At 46.3% G+C, this 22,228-nt stretch overlaps 1 protein-coding gene across 2 annotated transcripts in view; it reads left to right on the top strand.

The window, feature by feature from the left end:
• LOC142573285 (uncharacterized) overlaps nt 1-22,228 on the top strand; it is a 533,382-nt gene that overhangs the window by 428,502 nt on the left and 82,652 nt on the right. For both annotated transcript variants that reach the window (XM_075682922.1, XM_075682921.1), the window contains 2 exons: nt 13,031-13,058; nt 14,405-14,653. In XM_075682922.1, coding sequence (XP_075539037.1) covers nt 13,031-13,058; nt 14,405-14,653 — 277 coding nt within the window. The remainder of the gene's footprint in view (nt 1-13,030; nt 13,059-14,404; nt 14,654-22,228) is intronic.

Genomic DNA, 22,228 nt, shown 5'->3' with positions numbered 1-22,228 from the left:
AGTAGCATATACAGTGCTAAAAAGCGGCCACGTCCTGTGCTACCGGGGCTTACCTGAGAGACGAGAACTAGGAGTCAGCTTCCTGATTAATAAGAATATAGCTGCTAACATACATTAATTCTATAGCAGTAACGTGAAGGTGGCAGGTCTTTTTGTGAAACTTAATAAGAGGTACAAAATGGAGGTTGTACAGGTGTACGCCCCTTCATCCAGTCATGATGACCAGGAAGTCAAAAGCTTCTAGGAAGACGTGGAATGGGCGATGGGTAGAGTTAAAACAAAATACACTATACTAATGGGCGACTTTAATGCAAAGGTAGGCAAGGCGCATGCTGGAGACAAGGCAGTGGGGGAATATGGCGTAGGCACTAGGACTAGCAAGGGAGAGTTATTAGTAGAGTTTGAGAAACAGGATAATATGCGGATAATGAATACCTTCTTCCGCAAGCGGGATAGCCGAAAGTGGACGTGGAGGAGCCCGAATGGCGAGACTAGAAATGAAATGGACTTATTACTCTGCGCTTACCCTGGCATCATACAAGATGTGGTCGCGCTCCCCAAGATGCGCTGCAGTGACCATAGGATGGTAAGAACTCGAATTAGCCTAGACCTGAGGAGGGAACGGAAGAAACTGGCACACAAGAAGCGGATCAATGAGTTAGCGGCAAGAAGGAAGATAGAGGAATTCCAGATCAAGCTACAGAACAGGTATTCTGCTTTAACTCAGGGAGAGGACCTTAGTGTTGAAGTAATGAACGACATTCTTGTGGGCATCATTAAGGAGTGTACAATGGAAGTCGATGATAACTCCGTTAAGCAGGATACCAGTAAACTATCGGAGAAGACGAAAGATCTGATCAAGAAACGCCAATGTATGGAAGCCTCTAACCCTACAGCTAGAATAGAACTGGCAGAACTTTCGAAGTTAATCAACAAGCGTAAGACAGCTGACATAAGGAACTATAATATGGATAGAATTGAACATGCTCTCAGGAACGGAAGAAGCCTAAAAGGAGTGAAGAAACTAGGTATTGGCAAGAATCAGATGTATGCGTTAAGGGACAAAGCCGGCAATACCATTACTAATATGGATAAGATAGTTCAAGTGGCTGAGGAGTTCTATCGATATTTATACAGTACCAGTGGCCCCTCCGACGATAATGGAAGAGAAAATAGTCTAGAGGAATTCGAAATACGACAGGTAACGCCGGAAGAAGTAAAGAAAGCCTAGGGAGATATGCAAAGGGGGATGGCAGCTGGGGAGAACCAGGTAACCGAAGATTTGTCGAACCATGGTGGGAGATTGTTCTAGAGAAACTCGCCACCCTGTATACACAATGCCTCATGACCTCGAGCATACCGGAATCTTGGAAGAACGCTAACGTAATCCTAATCCATAAGAAAGGGGACGCCAAAGACTTGAAAAATTATTGACCGATCAGCCTACTGTCAGTTGCCTACAAACAATTTACTAAGGTAATCGCATATGGAATCAGGAACACCTTAGATTTCTATAAAGCAAAGGTTCAGGCAGGATTCCGTAAAGGCTACTCAATAATAGACGATATTCACACTATCAATCAGGTGATAGAGAAATGTGCGGAATATAACCAACCCTTTTGTATAGCTTTCATTGATTGCGAGAAAGCGTTTGATTCTGTCGAAACCTCAGCACTCACGGACGCATTACGGAATCAGGGTGTAGACGAGCCGTATGTCAAAAAACTGAAAGATATCTATAGCGGCTCCACAGCCACCGAAGTCCTCCATAAAAAGAAAGCAACAAAATCCCAATAAAGAAAGGCGTCAGGCAGGGAGATACGATCTCTCCAATGCTATTCACAGCGTGTTTACAGGTGGTATTCAGAGGCCTGGATTGGGCAGAATTGGGAATAAAAGTTAATGAAGAATACCTTTGTAACTTGCGATTCGCTGATGATATTGCCTTGCTTCGTAACTCAGGGGACCTACTGCAAGGCATGCTCACTGACATGGAGAGGCAGAGCAGAATGGTGGATCTAAGTATTAATCAGCAGAAAACTAATTTTTTACAGCCTCGGAAGAGAACAGCAATTTACAATAGGTAGCGAGGCACTGCAAGTGGTAAGGGACTACATCTACTTAGGGAGGTAGTGACGGCGGATCCGGATCATGAGATGGAAATAACCAGAAGAATAAGAATGGGCTGGGGTGCGTTTGGCAAGCATTCTCAGATCATGAACAGCAGGTTCCCATTATCCCTCAAGAGAAAAGTGCATATGAGCTGTATCTTACCAGTACTCACCTACGGGGCAGAAACCTGGAGGCTTACGAAAAGGGTTCTATTTAAATTGATGACGACGCCTCGAGCTATGGAAGAAGAATGATGGGTGTAACGTTAAGGGCTGAGAAAGGAACAGATAGGGTGAGGGAACAAACGCGAGTTAATGACATCTTAGTTGAAATCAAGAAAATCAAATGGTGGGGGGGCATGGGCAGGATATGTAATGACGAGGGAAAACTGATCGTCATTAAGGCTTACAGAGTGGATTCCAAGGGAAGGGAAGCGTAGCAGGGGGCGGCAGAATGTTAGGTGGGCGGATGAGATTACGAAGTTTGCAGGGGCGGCATGACCGCAATTAGTAAATCAACGGGGTTGTTGAAGTATGGCAGAGGCCTTTGCCCTGCTGTGGACGTAACCAGTTTGATTATGATGATGATGGTGGTGTCCCCTGCATCCTCTGGATTCGGAGCACAGGTATACTGATGACAAGGTATCTTGGCGGCTTAGGAGCTACGTTGTCGTTATTGCATGTGTCGTGACGGCAGACGCCCTGTGTCGAACGTCGCAAATGCAGAGAAACGCATTCACTTGGTGTCCACTTTGCTGTCGCTGCTTCCAACCCCGCCGCCTGTGGAAGCTTCAACTCTTAAGTAGAAATGAACTGTGGTGTCCGCATCAGCCGCTGGGGTCGCAGCACAGGTATCTTGATGACCAGGTATCTTGACGGCTTAGGCGCAACGCTCTCGTTCTTGCACGTGTCGTGGCGGCAAGCGCCCAATGCCGAAGATTGAACAAGCAGAGAAACGCGTTTTCTAGGTGCCCACTACGCTATCGCTGCCGCCAATGACGCCGCCTGTAGAAGCTTGTACCTTTAAGTAGAGATGAAGTGTGGTGTCTGCTTTAGGCGCTGGCGTCGCAGCACAGGTATCTTTATGACAACGTATCTTGCCGGCTTAGGCGGTACGTTCTTCTTCTTGCATGTGTAGTGACGGCAGACGCCCAGTGTCGAACGATGCGCACGCAGGGAAACGCATTTACTTGGCGTCCACTTTGCTGTCGCTGCTTCCAATGACGCCGCCTGTGGAAGCTTCAAGCCCTAAGTAGAGCTGAACTGTGCTGTCTGCCTCAGCCGCTAGGGCCGCAGCCTAGGTATCTTGATGATCAAGTATATTGATGATTCAGGCGCAACGTTGCCGTTATTTCACGTGCCGTGTCGCAGGGCGCCAGCGTCGAAAGCTCCACAAGCACAGAAACGCGTTTTCTCGGTGCCCACTGAGCTGTCGCTGCTGCCAAGGACGCCGCCTGTGGAAGCTTCTACCCTTAAGTAGAGATGAACTGTGGTGTCCGCCTCAGCCGCTGGGGTAGCAGTACATGTATCTTGATGGCCAGGTGTATTGATTGCTCAGGCGCAACGTTGCGGTTCTTGCACGTGTCCTGAAGTAAGGCGGCGTACGGGAAGCTGCACAAGCAGAGAAACATATTTACTTGGTGCCCACTGTACTTTCGCTGGTGCCAATGACGCCGCCTGTCGAAGCTTCCACGCTTAAGTAGAAATGAACGCTGATGTCCGCTCAGCCACTAGGGTCGCAGCACAGGTTACTTGGTGACCAGGTCTTTTGACAGCTTAGGCGCAACGTTGTCCTTCTTGAGCGTGTTAACTTCACGCGGCCAGCGTCGCAAGATGCACAAGGAGAGAAACGTGTTTACTCGGTGCCCGCTGTGCTGTCGCTGCTGCCAGTGACGCCGCCTGTTGAAGCTTCCACGCTTGAGTACAGACGAATTCTGGTGTGCTCTTCAGCCGCTACGGTGGCAGCACAGGTTACTTGGTGACCACGTAGCTTGATCACGCAGGCGCAACGTTACCGTTATTGTGCGTGTCATTACATCAGGCGGCCAGCTTCGAAAGCTGCACAAGCAGAGAAATGTCTTTACTCGGTGCCCACTGTAGTGTCATTGCTGCTAATGACGCCGCCTTTTGAAGCTTCGACGCTTGAGTACAGGCGAACTCCGGAGTCCGCCTCAGGCACTTGGGCGTGGCAGAGGTATCTTGATGAACACGTATCTTGATGACCCAGGAGAAACGTTGCCGTTTTTGCACGTGTCGTGACGGCAGGTGGCCAGCGTCGAAAGCTGCACACGCAGAGAAACTCGTTCAACCGGTGTCCACTGTGCTGTCGCTTCTGCCAATTCATAGCATCGGGTCGCTCACCATTCCTTGGGTTCGTTGCATGGTCCTTTGCTTGGGACTTTGATTCTTTTGGCATAGGGAGAAAGCTTCGCGTTTACCCATCTTTCTTTAAGGAAGGGGCGTGGATTTTTCGTTTTATACTTTCAACGACCAATCGAAACGAAGGCGCGCCCTTCAAACGGAAATGGTACGCACTCGGCTTGTAACAATCCATTCTCCCGTTTTGACCACACTTATAACAATAATGCCTGAGTAACTGGTGCGCTGTTTATGATCACTGACGTTTCGACACACATCGTCGTAGAATAGCGTTTGGGCAACAGTGTTAATCACTTCGGTACATTGTTTTTGTCATGTTCTCGCAGTCATTTTTTTTCCAGATCCTAGCCATAGGCAGCTTCGCTGTAAAACATCTGTTGTTAGCCTGGTGCCTGGGACCTCCTTGGGTCCCACGTGTGATAAGGTTAGTTCAAGGGCTCGTTACAGGTCGCCTAGGCCAGAGGGATATGTGCCATTGAGCTTGGGCCCTTTTTGCACAATCACCAGAATCTGCTCACATGATTCTTCGTTTTTGTTAGCATCTTGGATACATTTATTTCGCCATCCTAGCCATAGACATCTTGGCCGTAAAAATGACAATTTGTTCATTATATTCAGTGTACTATGATCTTTTCACTGAGAAAGACATTCAATTTGTTCTACGAGGCACGCAATAATTGTTGTGCCATATTATTTTATTGCGAAACCCTGGATGCCGCTGAAAACCGTTGTTCAATGTCAGAAAGAAATAATAAGATAAGATGAAATAATAATAAGATGACCAGGCGCATAAAATTTATTGACTTTTCTTTAATCTTGATATTTTTTAAATGATTGTCACACTATAAAATTACCGCACAAAAGCTACTGCACTCAAATAAAATGATAGTACATACTTAAAAATGACAATGGGCACGTTAAGTTAAGGCGCTCGAGCGCGCTCTAGCCAGCACAGTGCACTCTTTTAAACTTAGCGGTTAAAAATTGAATTCCAATGCATGATTACGGAGCGCGCTCGAGGCGCCCCACCCTGGAAACCGTGCGGGAGAGAGCGCGCCTGCTACGGCCTCCGGAAAAATGACTTGTTTCCTACTTTCCACTGATGCAAGTTCGTTCTCGTTGCCCACTCGTTCCTGCCGCCGCCGCGCCGCCGGGCGTCTGAAGCTGCTCTCAGGCGAGATGGGGCATTTGTTGGCGCGCTTTGAGCTTGGCGCGAACGTTGAGCTTGCACCGCATACGTAAGCCGCTGCTGCTGCCTCTGTCGCCACGCGTCAAGTTCTTCTACCTCTTCATCGTCTAACAAGAAATGCAGGAGTGCGGTCAGCGGGGCCATTTTGGAAAAGTGCGCGAAGTGCAATAGCGTATGCGGAAGCAACATAACATTCGCCAGACGGCGCGTTCGTGCACCCGAAAACAGTCGGCGAAAATGGCCGTTAAGCTAAGCTCTGAAGACGTCGCACTCGAGCGCACTCGAGCGTGCTCCTTTAGGGTTCTGAGCGCGCTAACTAAACGCGCCCAATATTGTCACGTAGTAATGACGGTGAATAATACAGCGCGAACCTGTCAATGACGTACTAACATTTATTGGGCGAACTTGTGCCCACAAAAACAAGTTAAACTAAAAGCACAGCGATAGCGGCGAACACAGTCGGCTATTGTCGAAATCTGATCTGCCATTCAAGCACATCGGCTTTTATACATGAGTCAACGAATCTATCATAGTAATTGCTGGGGCCCGCTTGTCTGCGAGAAAGTTCTACAGAATTCGTGTCGCATATACAGTCAGATTACACAAGTTTCGGTGACAACAGGCAGCAGAAAGAACCATCGGTAACCTTGGAGAAACCCGATAAATGAAGGCGCCTCCCGCGTTGAGCCATAACATTTGTTAGAAGGTGAAAAGCCATGACCCGACAAATAGAAACAAGTAGACGTCTCGATGTTGCACTAACATAATAATCAACCAATCAAATATTTGCTTAGCCGGTAACTTTTTCTTTGCGCGGTCTGATGCCACCGCCGGTGTACCTGAAGGCAATGTATTCAGGCATTCTCCATTTTTTATTTACATTAAAGACCTACCGAATTATATATCCTCTTCTGTGTGATTATTTTCTGAGCATTGCATTATATCATCATCATCATCATCAGCCTGGTTACGCCCACTGCAGGGCAAAGGCCTCTCCCAGACTTCTCCCACTACCCCGATCATGTAATAATTGTGGCCATGTCGTCCCTGCAAACTTCTTAATCTCACCCGCCCACCTAACTTTCTGCCGCCCCCTGCTACGCTTGGGATCCAATCCGTAACACTTAATGACCATCGGTTATCTTCCCTCCTCATTACAAGTCCTGCCCATGCCCCCCGTTTCTTTTTCTTGATTTCAACTAAGATGTTAACTCGAGTTTGTTCCCTCACCCAATCTGCTCTTTTCTTATCCCTTGACGTTACACCTATCATTCTTCTTTCCATAGCTCGTTGCGTCGTCCTCAATTTAAGTAGAACCCTTTTCGTAAGTCTCCAGGTTCCTGCCACGTAGGTGAGTACTGGTAAGACGCAGCTATTATACACTTTTCTCTTGTGGGATAATGGCAACCTGCTGTTCATGATCTGAGAACGCCTGCCAAACGCACCCCAGCTCATTCTTATTCTTCTGATTATTTCAGTCTCATGATCCGGATCCGCGGTCACTACCTGCCCTGAGTAGAAGTATTCCATACCACTTCCAGTGCCTCGCTACCTATCGTAAACTGCTATTCTCTTCCGAGACTCTTAAATATTAGTTTTCTCCTGATTATTATTTAGATCCACCCTTCTGCTCTGCCTCTCCATGTCAGTGAGCATGCATTGCAATTGGTCCCCTGAGTTACTAAGCAGGGCAATATCATTAGCGAATCGCAAGTTACTAAGGTATTCTCCATTAACTCTTATCCCCAATTCTTCGCAATCCAAGTTTCTGAATACCTCCTGAAAACACGCTGTGAATAGCATTGGAGAGATCGTATCTGCCTGCCTGACGCCTTTCTTTATTGGGATTTTTTCGCTTTCTTTATGGAGGACTACGGTGGCTGTGGAGCCGCTATAGATATCTTTCAGTATTTCTAAATATGGCCCGTCTACACCCTGATTCCGTAATTCCTCTATTGCTGCTGAGGTTTCGATAGAATCAAACGGTTTCTCGTAATGAACGAAAGTTATATATAAAGGCTGATAATATTCCGCACATTTTTCTATCACCTGATTGATAGTGTGAATATGGTCTATTGTAGAGTAGCCTTTACGTAATCCTGCCTGGTCCTTTGCTTGGCAGAAGTCTAAGGTGTTCCTGATTCTATTTGCTATTACCTTAGTAAATATTTTTTAGACAACGGACAGTAAGCTGATGGGTCTATAATTTTTCAAGTCCGTGGCGTCCACTTTCTTAGGGATTAGGATTATGTTAGCGTTCTTCCGAGATTCCGGTACGCTCGAGGTCATGAGGCATTGCGTATACAGGGTGGCCAGTTTTTCTAGAACAATCTCCTAACATCTTTCAAGAGATCTGCTGTTACCTGATCCTCCCCAGCGGCCTTCCCCCGTTGCATAGCTTCCAAGGCTTTCTTTACTTCTTCCGGCGTTACTTGTGCGATTTCAATTTCCTCTAAACTATTCTCTCTTCCAGTATCGTCGTGGGTGCCACTGGTACTCTATAAGTCTGTATAGAACTGCTCAGACACTTGAACTATCTCATCCATATTAGTAATGATATTGCCGGATTGCTGCATTATATACCATTTGATTAACTGGTCTGCTGACCCCGCGGCACTCAAAATGATCATGAACATATCACTGATTGGTGGGCCACTTGTATGATGTCACTAAAGATGATGAAGTTAAAAGTAGTTTCTTTTTGTCGAAAGAGTGTTACCTCTAACTTTTCTCATCGTTTTTATTCTAACATAGCTGTCCACACCACAAAATGAAAGTACTTATTAGTGTTCTTTCCCCCAAAGCTTTCATTGACTTATCAAATCACCTCCATTTCGTCTAACGCCTTCAGATCATTAGGCTTTCTGCACCGCAACTTAAGAGCTGCCCTTTCACCACTAAGAAAACTAGCTTTTATGACTATCGTACGGCCTCAAATTGAGTAGCTCTTTTGTGTATGGTCTCCACATCAAAAATAGTTCATCGAGCTTCTGGAGAGCATCCGAAATAGAGCGAGCCGTTTCATTTCAAAATGTTATAGTAACCAGTCAAATTAAAGTAGATCTTTCGTTGCAACCACTCACTACTCGCCGTGATATTTCCGTGCTATTATTATATCATACATTCATTTACACAGTTGGCCTATCCTTATCGAACCAGAAAAAAGCATCCTCGACGTCGTAAAGACTGAACAATAAGTTCAGCTACAGCGGAATTTATGGCAATACACATGCTTTTTTTTTACAGCTTTGCCCCGTGCGGTCCGTTTATGGAACGCTCTAGCAGATAACATCGCTTCGCAATTGAAACACTACGTTTCGCAATATTTCAATGAATTGTTATACCGTTTCAGCCATTTAACACGTCTTGCCTTCTTTTAATTTCTTTCCGGCATTTCTCTACAAGCTTATCAAAGAATTTCAGTGATCCTAATATTTTACTATGCTTATTACTCTATACATGCACAAATGTTTATAATGGTATTATGATATTGTGGTATTTTCTTTACTATTCTGTTTGTTATTGCTCTTCGTATTGTATTTGCTAATGTCGTAATAATTTTCAATGTTGCGTGAATATTCTTTTCGTTGTACTGATGTTCTTTCCCTTATTCCATATGAATGTGTTGTTGTCGTGCCCTCCTTGCACAATGCCTTCTCGAAGGCCTGTACGGTGCTTGTAAATAAATAAATAAGATCAATAAATAAAATAAATAACAAATAAATTAATAGTGCCCAGGAACAGCTGAAAAGCATTCTTACTGGTGCACTTAAGAGAATACAAATGTGGTAGACAAAATAGTGCGAGATAGAGAATCAAATAGGGAAAAAGAATACGAGTAAGCACAAAGGAAGGTAATCGTGCGACATGGTTACCTACATATATGCATAACTGAGGAAATGAAGTCTGAAATATGTCAATACAGGCAGAATTATTATTACATGTTTTTTGGAGTCACGTAATATTGACACGTGTACATCTTTATCTTTATCGGGCGGCCACTTCTCACCACCTAACAAATGTTATCGCACAGCGCAGGACGCGCCTGCATGTAAAAGAAGTTTCTGGAATGTTATCGATGGTTCCGTCCGCTGTCTATAATCCGATCGCATGTGTTCGCGGCGCGAATAATGTGGAACTTTGAGGAAAGCACGCGGGTCCCAGCGATTACTCTGGAACATTCGACGACGGATGTATAAAAGCCGACGCACTTGACCCGCAGATCAGATTTTCGACGATCGCCTACTGCGTTCGCCGCTATCGTTGTGCTTTCTTTTAGGTGTAACCTGTGTTTGTGGGAACAGGTTCGCCCAATAAAAGCTAGTTTTGTCTTTCACAGTATTGCTACTCTGTTTTTTAACGTCACTACCACGTGACATCTGGTGGAGGTACTTTTCGTCCATGTCCCGGACGCCCCCGACAAGCCGTGATCCAATCCCGGACCGCGAAAAGAGCACCAACGTAGTCCCGGACCATCGAGCAAGCCGTCGTCTACAACAGCTGCCACCGGAGCACGGACTCCTACCTGAGAAGAGTAAAAAGATTCTGGCCAAGACAACCACAACCGCAGCCCCAGTGTCACCTGTCGTACTTCAACAACCCAGAGAGCCTCCTACCTTCCTTAGAGCTACGTCGGATGATCCGGAAACCTGGCTCGAAACCTTGGAAAGGATCTCCACCTTAAACAACTGGACATCTGAGGATAAGCTACAACATGTGTACTTCTCCTTGGAAGGTGCCGCGAGGACTAGGTTCGAGAACCGGGAGTCCACCCTTGCAACATGGGACCTGTTCCGCAGTAACTTCCTGAGGACGTTCACGAGCGTTGTCCGCAAAGAAAGGGCCGAAGTTCTGCTGGAAACCCGAGGCCAACTACCCAATGAGACCATCGCCATCTTCACAGAAGGGATGACCCGTCTTTTCCGGCACGCTGACCCGGAAATGTCCGAAGAGAAAAAAGTACGGTTCTTGATGCGAGGCGTAAACCAAGATCTTGTCGCCGGACTAATCCGAAACCCAGCGAAGGCCGTAGCTGAGTTCCTGACAGAGGCTACGACGATTGACGAAACTTTAGAAATGTGCACTAGGCAATATAACCGCCAAGTGCTCGCGCCTCAGAGCGCCATCCAAGCGCTGGGCTCCGTTGATCTCATAAAGACCATCAGGGCCATTGTGCGCGAAGAACTGCGCAAGGTCTTGCCTTCGTCACAGACTCAAGTAGCTTCGATTGCTGACATCGTAAAAGATGAGGTTCATCAATCGCTGGGAGTTCCAACGGTGCAACCTCAATTATCGCATCCCCAGCCAGAAGCGATGACCTACGCCACCGTCGCATTTCGACGATCGCCGACTGTGTTCGCCGCTATCGTTGTGCTTTAAGTGTAGCCTGTCTTTGTGGGCCCAGGTTCGCCCAATAAAAGCTAGTTTTGTCTTTCACAGTATTGCTACTCTGTTCTTTAACGTCGCTGCCACAGGAAAATATAGACGGCAGTATTTTTTACAACAAGGCCAGGCAGAGAATGAGCAATGCTGGCTGGTATATTGTTGTGGCACGAAAATTGCATATTACCAAGAAGTTTTGGGGAGTGTGCAATCCAATTGTCCACCTTATACTGGAACAGAAGGTCTCATTAATTATATCTTCAGTCTAGAGGTGTGAGTTGAGCTTTATTTTAGAGGGCTAGACTATGGTCGCCGGAATGGCAAAAGTGGTGCTTCAAGATAGATTTCAGATTATTTAGGAGATGTTTAATGAGGTCAGCATTAGATTTGCACGTTGACTTCCACTAACCTGTGAGTATTCTAGTTGTGGAAGGCATACAGCAGAATACAATTTCAGAAACATAGCAGGTAAGTGGAAATCATACAATATACGACATACGAATTCAATAGCGTGAAGGGCACGTTTTGCATATGTCTTCTATGATGAACGCCCTCCTATGCATTGCACACTGTACACATACTGCAAAGAGATAGTTTCCTTTTGCAGTTCGCAAGTACAGCGACACACTGACTGAAACAAGAGAGCGCTGCGTCACGTTTCCTTCAGTGCATAAGATTTTTGAGTGCTGCACGAGCGATTGATCCCCAACTAGCCCATAAGACGCCTGCACTTGCAAGTACTGAGTGAAGGAGTACTGTAAGCTTTATCTGAACTGGACTTCACATTCCGATTCGAAGATCTCATATTCAGCTGAAAGGGACTGCATGGCTCAAGATCTACTTCCCATTGTTCGGCTACTAGTGTCTTCCGCTTTCGAACGTTATTTTTGCTGCTAGACACAGCGCAGAGCTTGCCCTTTACACTTGGGTCAACGTAGACCACCTAATTCACACACAAAACGCGCCGCGGTTCACCACCCGAGGTTCCACAGTTCATTCACCACATCACGCACCACACGAAGAGTGCCATATTTCAAATCGGCGCAGCGCCAAACGGTACAGAAAACTCATTTCCTTCGACGAAGTTCCTCAGCTGGGCCCGTTCACTCGCCAGCTACGAACTCGATGGATGCGCTTTGCCTACGCACAATGTAAACAACATAGGCGGTAGGTGAGTGCTGATTATGCAGACTTGAGACTTCGAAAGCATGTTTTCATTCCTTTCCAGCACAAGAAAATGTACGCACAGCAAACAGGCGTTGCCGCAATCGTAAATCGGTGTGGTGTTTCAGCAGACGATCGCATTGAGATCGGGGTCATGACAGTCGGCAGGTTGGACTTGTCGGCGTTGTTCGAACTCATCACAGATTCACGGCCGTCGGTCATGTCGGCCTAGTATCAGCACTGTCTTTTTGGAACGCCGTCGTGCACGTCGTGCGTCCGAAGAACTCGGATTGGTGTAGGCGTCTTCTCGTGCGACGCGTGGCGACGTCTGTTTGCGACCGACGCTTTTGACGCATTCCACGCATTGGCGCGTGCCGAAGCGTGCAAACGCATGGCAGTGGCTGGGCCTTTACGCTTTTCTAATTGTTCGCAAGCCCCAGCGCGCCATGCATTTCGGAGGCCATACGCAAGGTTAGCGGGGGCTCCGCTAGATGGCGATGAGTCTTCCTAGGGAAGCGCGAAAAGCAGTCCCATGGTGGTACACGCCTCATAAATAACAACTTTCGACCATGGTAATACCTTGTGCCTCTATATTGGCTCAACCCTAAACGTATTAAGGTAAACTGCGATCGAGAGACTGGTTCTGACAAATGTGTCGTTCATTTGGCCGCTTTTCGAATGTCGAACGATACCAGAGCATCCACAATTATTTCCATCTACGTGTGGTGCTAGATGATCGGGCCAGAAAGCGCTCTAAATACAATCCATTATGGGCTTTACGCTACAGTCTACTCTTTTTTTTCAGAACCGCTACAAGGACACGCTCTACAATGGTGAGTGCCTAAAGTTCATTTGCAGGAGAGACAACCAGTTGGTGTCTTTTTATGCTCACTTCATTCTTTGAAATGCAATAAGCCGCATCCTTCAAACTATGCCTCGCCAAACGCCAGGCGTTGCACAAGCACAAGCCCATGTGAGGCGTATACTTTACCCTAGAGTAAATATTATTTGTTATTATATATTATTAAACAAGCAAATATAGAATATACAATGCAAATCCACAGTACAAAGCAAGCACAATTCAAGTGCTACATTAAGAAAGATACATTATCTCTAAAAGACAAACGAGATACTGTGCCGCTATTTGTATCAGTGTTATACTCATTGCGGAAGTTTATATTTGATTATGGTGTCCCGACCGCTTTATAGATTTCATAGTGATTCTTTCTTTTTCTTTTCTTTCGGTTATACATTTCCATGTGCAACCAAATGCGAGCACGCTTTGTGGCCGTGGCGCTGCGCTGATTGAGATTGTGAGAACGATGCAGTGCACCTGTGTGACCTGACCTGTGTATAATGCTGTTCGCATGCCTAAGTTGGTGGACCATCGGGGAAAATAAAAATCACTTGTAAGTGTGCGCCTGTCTGTATCTTTTATTCTGTCCTCCGTGTCTCATTTCTTGCACCTAAAACCATTTCTAAGAGATTGATGCAAGCCACGGCAGCCGCATCTCAATGGGGCCAAAACAAAACTGATCGTGTACCAAACTAACCTTAAAGAACCCCGAGGGGCAAAAATTAAGCTAGAGAGTCGCACTACAGTCTACCTCACAATAACATCATGATTTGACACACAAAACATCTGAACACACTTTTCAAAGCAGGTACACAGCATAGTACAAGGACATAGCTTGTAATTAGAGGCAACCCGTTCATATCCCCTCTTTTGCCTTCACGTGGAGCGCACTACCTTAACGAATTCAAACTTCCCGTCATGTCGTACGCAGCGAAGCACAGCAAAACAACATACAATTTAAGAAACACCCCCCGACAACCGTCGCTTCCGCTCGCTACGTGGGAAGGAGGGCTCTTGCGTCGCCTCATTACGCCGACAACCAGATAACAGCTCAAGTAGTTTAGAAACTACAATCGCTGCCGCCTGCGGTCCTCCCAAGGAACCGGGCGAACTTTGCAAACGATTCAGATAACGCGTCATAACGAGCCGATGAGATGTTTTATCGTTTGTTTTCCAAAAAACCATCAAAGCAGCCAGTTAATGTTTCTGACCGCTTCATGTCGCGCTAGCAGCTTCGCCGCAAAATGGTTTGTATCAAGAGAGCAGACGACTGGAAGGATATATCTGTCTATTACATAGGTTCTCTGCGTACCTGCTTTCCAGAAACCGGCGCGGGTACCAACTACGCGTACAAGAAGAAGACACAGCAGAGTTCCACGTACGAGCTGTACGGGATCCAGTACACGTCGGACAAGGCGGTCGATGGATCGCACAACACGGACGGCTTGAAACCACCCTACTTCGCCCACACTCTGGACTCCTACTGGAATGAGCTGTTCCCCTGGTGGATGGTGGATCTGGCGCAGGACATCACCGTCACCGGCATACGCATAAGGAACCGCAAAGAGTGGGGTACCGTTTCTTCCTTTCTATAGGGCACATTCAGATAATTCGGGTACACAGGTATATGGGCATATTTTCATGGTATTAGCATTCTCAGGGTATTGATGCACTTCCTGGGCGCTAGGCGTGCACATATGTGCTAAATGCAGATATGTTTACATTATCTATGCATTTAACCGTTCTTCCCTAAAACTGGATGTCTGGGTAGTCCATGGTTGAATGGATTGCGTGTAGGGCTGTTGTGCTGAGGGAACAGGGTTCAAAATTAACCATCGGACCAACCTGGAGCAGTGGGAGTTTGACATGCTGTACTTGTGCTTCCCGCCAAGCTCATTGACGCCGACATGGGTCGCTTTTGAAAGAATCCGTTTCACGTTGCAGTTTCACTAACTCTCCAAACATGCTTAAATGTCTCCGTTTATTTTCCTGCAGATCGTGAATAACTTGTATTGTCGCGGATAGGAACCCTAAAGCTTTTTAAATCTGTCGGCAGCGCCTTACTTGCGTAGTCTGAGGGATAATGCGGGGTGCTCCGCATAGGTTTGGCTATCGGCTCTAAAAATGAAACTACTCGGGAGCCCTCCTGGACGTTTTTGCAAGTGCTCTCTAAATGACTGAAGTATTTTAACATTAAAATAATCTTGGACAAACAGAAAGCACAGAATGGTTTAGAGACGCTATCTCTTTACCAACTACGTGCAGTAATCTAGGACGCTGAGCGCAGTCGCCGCAATAGACTCCCCCGAACTGGCTTCCTGCGTGAAAGGTAGGCAATCGCTTAGATAAAGCTATGCGAAATATATTCTTATAGTGAGCTGTTTTTGTACCCAATTGGAGCAAAGCAGAATGAAGCTTTATTGCATTGATCACACGGGTTCACGGTGACCGACTGCTCGTCCTCATGCATGTCCGCGCACACTGTTTCGCTGCGAGCGCGCTTTCGCATCGTGCCGGGAGCATTCTGCCACCGCATAGAGCATTTGACGCAAGCAACCATTGTTACATGGACACTATCAGAGCTGCTCAAAAATAATTTCGTTAAAGCTAGGCTTCGACGCCTACGGCGACTTGGGATGTGCGTCGCGACAATTCAGTCATATCTTTTCTTTTTTTTAAAGTCTTGGAAGCTCCAATACAATTATTTCACAAGTTGCATCGCACTGCATGTTTATCGGTCTTCTACGCCGGAATGGCGGACAGGCAGCCATTGGAATATAAACCTGGCAACGTTTGACGCTAGAACGTTATCTAGTGAGGCGAGTCTAGCAGTGCTATTGGAGGAATTAGAGGGCAGTAAATGGGATGTAATAGGGCTCAGTGAAGTTAGGAGGCCAAAAGAAGCATATACAGTGCTAAAAAGCGGGCACGTCTTGTGCTACTGGCGCTTAGCGGAGAGAATAGAACTAGGATTCGGATTCCTGATTAATAAGAATATAGCTGGTAACATACAGGAATTCTATAGCATTAACGAGAGGGTGGCAGGTCTTGTAGTGAAACTTAATAAGAGGTACAAAATGAAGATTCTACAGGTCTACGCCCCTACATCCACTCATGATGACCAGGAAGTCAAAAACTTCTAGGAAGACGTGGAATGGGCGATGGGTAGAGTGAAACTAAATACACTATACTAATGGGCGACTTTAATGCCAAGGTAGGCAAGAAGCAGGCTGGAGACAAGGCAGTGGGAGAATATGGCATAGGCACTAGGAATAGCAGGGGAGAGGTATTAGTAGAGTTTGCGGAACCGAATAATATGAGGATGATGAATACCTTCTTCCGCAAGCGGGATAGCTGAAAGTGGACGTGGAGGAGCCCGAACGGCGAGACTAGAAATGAAATAGACTTCATACTCTGCGTTAACCCTGGCATCATACAAGGTGTGGACGCTCTCGGCAAGGTGCGCTGCAGTGACCACAGGATTGTAAGAACTCGAATTAGCCTAGACCTGACGAGGGAGCGGAAGAAACTGGTACATGAGAAGCCGATCAATGAGTTAGCGGTAAGAGGGAAAATAGAGGAATTCCAGATCAAGCTACAGAACAGGTATTCGGCTTTAACCGTGGAAGGGGACCTTAGTGTTGAAGCAATCACCGACAATCTTGTGGGCATCATTAAGGAGTGTGCAATGGAAGTCGGTGGTAACTCCGTTAGGCAAGATACCAGTAAACTATCGCAAGAGACGAATGATCTGATCAAGAAACGCGAATGTATGAAAGCCTCTAACCCTACAGCTAGAATAGAACTGGCAGAACTTTCGAAGTTAATCAACAAGCGTAAGACAGCTGACATTAGGAAGTATAATATGGATAGAATTGAACATGCTCTCAGGAACGGAGGAAGCCTAAAAACAGTGAAGAAGAAACTAGGAATTGGCAAAAATCAGATGTATGCTTTAAGAGACAAAGACGACAATCAAGTGGCTGAGGAGTTCTATAGAGATTTATACAGTACCAGTGGCACCCACGACGATAATGGAAGAGAAAACAGTCTAGAGGAATTCGACATCCCAAAGGTAACGTCGGAAGAAGTAAAGAAAGCCTTGGGATATATGCAAAGGGGGAAGGCAGCTGGGGAGGATCAGGAAACAGCAGATTTGTTGAAGGATTCTGTGCAGATTGTTCTAGAGAAACTGGCCACCCTGTATACGCAAAGCCTCATGACCGAAAAGGGTTCTACCAAATTGAGGACGACGCAACGAGCTATGGAAAGAAGAATGATAGGTGTAACGTTAAGGGATAAGGAAAGAGCAGATTGGGTGAGGGAACAAACGTGAGTTAATGACATCTTAGTTGAAATAAAGAAGAAGAAATGGGGGGGGGGCATGGGCAGGACATGTAATGTCGAGGGAAGATAACCGATGGTCATTAAGGGTTACGGACTGGATTCCAAGGGAAGGGAAGCGTAGGAGGGGGCGGCAGAAAGTTAGGTGGGCGGATGAGATTAAGAAGTTTGCAAATACGGCATGGCCAGGCTGATGATGATGATGATGGTGATGATGATGATGATGATGAAGCGAGCAATTACCGGCTGCTTCTTTTTCTTAATCCAGTTCAATATTCATTGTGTAGTGATACACAAGCATGAACATATGTCATGCCTTTCTTTAATGTGCTTTTTACCGTTCCTTTTCCATTTTAGTTAACTTTCTTTCCCTCCCTCTTGGTTAATATCATCATAGGCGTTACAGTGCATATGGAAAAGACTCTTGAACCTAATAGCCGTAGTCTAGTGGATGGGTCCAAATATGCGAAATATAGACATTCGGTACAAGCATAGGAAGATCAATACAGGGGATGAATGCAACAACACATTAGCACATTAAAAACAGAAGAAAAACATTTCTTTACAGCATGCATAAAAATTTTCACCAGTTACACAAATTATAAAACTGCAAACAACAGAATGCCAAGCAAGAATACAGGGACAATATCAGTGTTTTGTACCTAATAAATAGTGCCTTGCGAAATTTTGTGTTTCTTACTTAGAAGGGTACGTTATTCCGTGTCTTAACTCCAACAAATTTATGTAGTCTTTTGCGATGTACATTATGTACACGAGGCAGGTTGAAATTTCTAGCGGCAGTACTTCTGGTAGCACGTGATAATGAAAAAATGTAGACGCAGGGAAAGGATGATTACGTTTCACAACACTTTTTACGTAGCTAACTGTTTTATGCTCGCGTGTCAGACCGAATGACAATATGTTTAGTTGATTGAACATTGGCCTGGCTGGGTGTATCGGTTGTCGAGTGCGTCACGATTTTTAACGCCCGCTTTTTGTATAACGAAATGTAGCATAACAGACTGAAGCTTCAACACAACCGGACCCCATCAAGGTAGTGTAGATGTTCAAGCGCCGGCCCTGTCACTGTAGTTTAGATGTTAAAGTGCCGGGCCCGGTCATTGCCGTGCAGATGTTAAAGTACCACGCCCCGTCGCTGGAGAACAGATGTTACAGCGCCGGGGCCCGTCACTGTAGTCACTACCTCTTTTTTTTAACGCCACGTAGACTGAGTTCGACAGCCTCCCCCCAGATGGCCAAAACAGAAAACAGAAGATCTGGTTTCAATTTTGTGTTTTTCAGGAGGGCTCTTAGAAATGTTCGAAAACATCATATTTACAATATTTTCTAGTATTACTTCCTGAAACGTAGCAATGGCTTGCTTATTTGTTAAGTCATCGCTTTCATTATCAAATTTCATTCCTTGGACAACATAACAAGCATGCGTATATCATTGTGTTACGTAAAAAAAAGTACTACCGTGCTTTGTAGCATCGACATACACAAAAATTCTGGGCGCTGCACCTTCACCATCCTGTTGAACTTCACGACATGCGTAGCTAAATGGGCAAAATTTTAAACAATTTTATTTCTATATAATAGCCGAGTATCAAAATAGTTTCAACTGTGTGCGTCAGGAGGGTAGTCCCTTGTAACAACATATGCGTTTAAGCACTTAGTCGGAACATTGGTAGTGTACTAAAGCAGCGTTGTCATCGTGGATGGGTGGTTATGTCACACCACAGAAGCAAATGGTCTTGCACCCTCCCAGCAGAAGGCACATTGAATTGATGAAGCGCGAAATTTAAACCGTAAGATGGTTTATTATAGGTGGAGTTTCGAAAGGTAATTGCAGAGCGACTGTCATTCAGTATGTTTGCACGGACGTGTTTTTCTGAGGCAGCAGGAAAGGAGAAGTAGTGTATATCGATGTGCCCACCTTGAGCGTGCTTGTTTGCATCTCAGTATTTGAATATGCGTTCACACAAGTGCGTGTATGCCTGTGCGAACATACGCGTGTTTGTGGGAGCGTGTAGTTCCGTGTGGGTGCGTGCGTGGATTTTTGTGCCTGTGCGCATGCGTGGGCGCGTGTAAATGTTAATGCAGGCGAGCATTTGTCGTATCTTTTTGTGTTTGCGTTTGTGTGAGTGTGTGCGAGCGTACGTGCGCGCGGGCGTGTGTGTGAGCGAGCGAGTATTTACCCGTTTACACTTACTCTTGCGGATGAATGCGATATAGAGTATATTTAAACCTAAATTTAAATCGAGACAACAACCATCGCATTTATAGCATTATCTCTTTCTAAAAGCGAAATGAATGAAAAATATATAAAAACACAGCTCCTTTCCACTGTGTGAAGGAGTATGGCCAGCGACGTTGTGTATGTGGGTCCAAAATGGCGAACTGCACCTCCACCGCGAGTCGGTCCAGCATTGCACTGTCTTTGGGATCTTGTTCTGCCCGCGGACGCTACAGTGGGGAAAATAGCTCTTAAGAGGAAGGTGTAGCTCGGATGCTCCTATCTAAATACATTTAAAAGTATAATTTGTTTTCTCGGCAACCACTGCACAGAATTTGACGAGGTTTGTTGCGTTTAAAAAAAATATAAAATTTAGTGACTGCTGGTTTCAAATCTTTCATGTACCTGACCATTTGTTTATAAAATGTGGCAGGAATTTGAAATTTTCTGAAGATAGACACGCTAAATAATTCTGAACACACCAATTTTATTGCTTTTTTACTGAACCAAATAAACACGGAAAATTATAAAATGCATTTAATTATGACATCATATAAAAGAAGGATGCCAAAACAACACTCCAAAATAAAATTTCTTTGGTAGGGTTCCGTGGTAGGTAATTTGGTAGGGTTCCGAGACCGTCGCTTGAGTGACGGTCACGGATCCCTACCAAATTGTTGCTAGCCAGTGCCTACGCGTGTTTTGCCTCTTTCGTAACGTAGGCAATAGGTAGTTGTAGACGACGATTGAGTCTCTGTCTCCTGCATCTTTCCGTAAGACTCCGGCGAGCCTCTCAGATATGAAAGAGGTACAGGTCAATGTCCGGCTCCTCCGTGGTGATATTGCGCGTTTTGGTAGGCATGTTGAGAGGCTTTGCCAGACCCGTGAGCCATGTGTCATACGCTGCAGTTGGAGAGGTGTGCGCGCGGCGCTTATGGAACTGATATCAGTCCGTGAACAGACAAAAAAACTTTTAAGCGCACAAACAGACGAGAAGAGTGAAAAATTACAGGACACGCGCCAACCAGTGCTTACACTGGAACCTTCGACAGCGATGTATAAAAGCCGACGCGCATGGCCAACTCATCAGACTCCGGCGATCGCTGACTGCCTCGGCCGCTATTCTTGTGCTTTAAGTGTAATTTCTTTTTATAGGCACAGGTTCGCCCAATAAAAGGTACGTATGTTATTGACAGTTTTGCTGCTATGTTCTTCCCCTTTATTATTACGTGACATCGGATAGATGTACTTGTGCGTTTATGTACAAAACGCTCCCCCAAATCCTTCATCCAAGCCCAAACCCCGGAAACAGCACCAACCATGTCAAGAACTCGCGAGCCAGCCACACGTGCAAGAACTGGTCCCGGAGCACGGACATTTTCCTGAGACGAGCAGGAAGATTGTAACCATGTCACTAACCCCAATGGCAGCAGCCCAAGCGTCCCCCATCATTCTTGAGCAACCCAAGGAGTCACTTAGCTTCCGTTAAGCATCGCCAGAGGATCCAAAAACCTGGCTCGAGACTTTTGAAAGGATCTCAGCCTTCAACAACTGGACCTCGGGAGATAAGCTATGTAATGTGTACTTGTCCTAGGAAGAAGCCGCGAGGACATGGTTCGAGAACCGGGAGTCAACCCTTACAAGATAGGAGCTGTTCTTCAGGAGCTTACTGAGGACCTTCACGAGCTTTGTTGGGAAAGAAAGAGCCGAAATTCTACTGGGAACTCCAGTGCAGGTACTTAACAAGAATATTGTCATTTTAACGGAAGAAGTGATACATCTATTCCACCACCCCGACCAGGAAATGTCCCAGGGCTAGAAAGTTCGCTTACTCATGCGTGGTGTGAAGCAAATGTTTTTCGCCGCAATGATACGAAACCCGCCGAAAATCGCAGAACAGTTCCTTTACGAAGCCATCGATATCGCGAAAACGTCGGAAATGCGGAACCGACAATTCAATCGCCACACGATCTCAAGAAACCACGCCAAAATTCAATCATTGGGCGCCAACAACCTGCACGAAACCATCAGAGCCGTCGTGCGGGAGGAACTTGAGAAGTTGTTTCCTTAATCACAGCCTCAATTGGCTTCGATTACCTACGTCGTACACGAGCAGATACAACAGTCACTCGGAGTCCCTTAATCACCGCCGCCTCCGCCAGAAGTGATGAGGCACGCAACCGTAGCCCGCCGTCACGTCCCCCTCCCGCGCCAGGCTCCGGCAGCGGTGCACTTCTGTCGTCCGCCGTCGTCGCTGCGCCCACCCGCCGCCGCGTGCAGCGCCCCAGGGAAGGCGTGCCGCCGTCCGCTCTGCTATCGCTGCGGAGAAGCGGGCCGCGTCTACCGCCGAGGCCTCTACCGCGAAATAGGCCCACGAGGGTTCACCATCTGCGCGCCCCATCCATAGCTTGGCGAGCACCCACATGACATTACCGACTACTTCCCCGAAACGCAGAAGAAACCCCAACCTCCTTCGCCAGGACGCAACCTGTCGTCGCAGCACCACCCATACACTGGCCCAGCCTGGGGCCGGTCTGTGAGCCCATATCAGGAAAACTAAAACA

The sequence above is a fragment of the Dermacentor variabilis genome, chromosome 2 (assembly GCF_050947875.1).
Source record: "Dermacentor variabilis isolate Ectoservices chromosome 2, ASM5094787v1, whole genome shotgun sequence".
Classification (NCBI taxonomy): domain Eukaryota; kingdom Metazoa; phylum Arthropoda; class Arachnida; order Ixodida; family Ixodidae; genus Dermacentor; species Dermacentor variabilis.
This window is presented reverse-complemented; position numbering and strand designations above follow the sequence as displayed.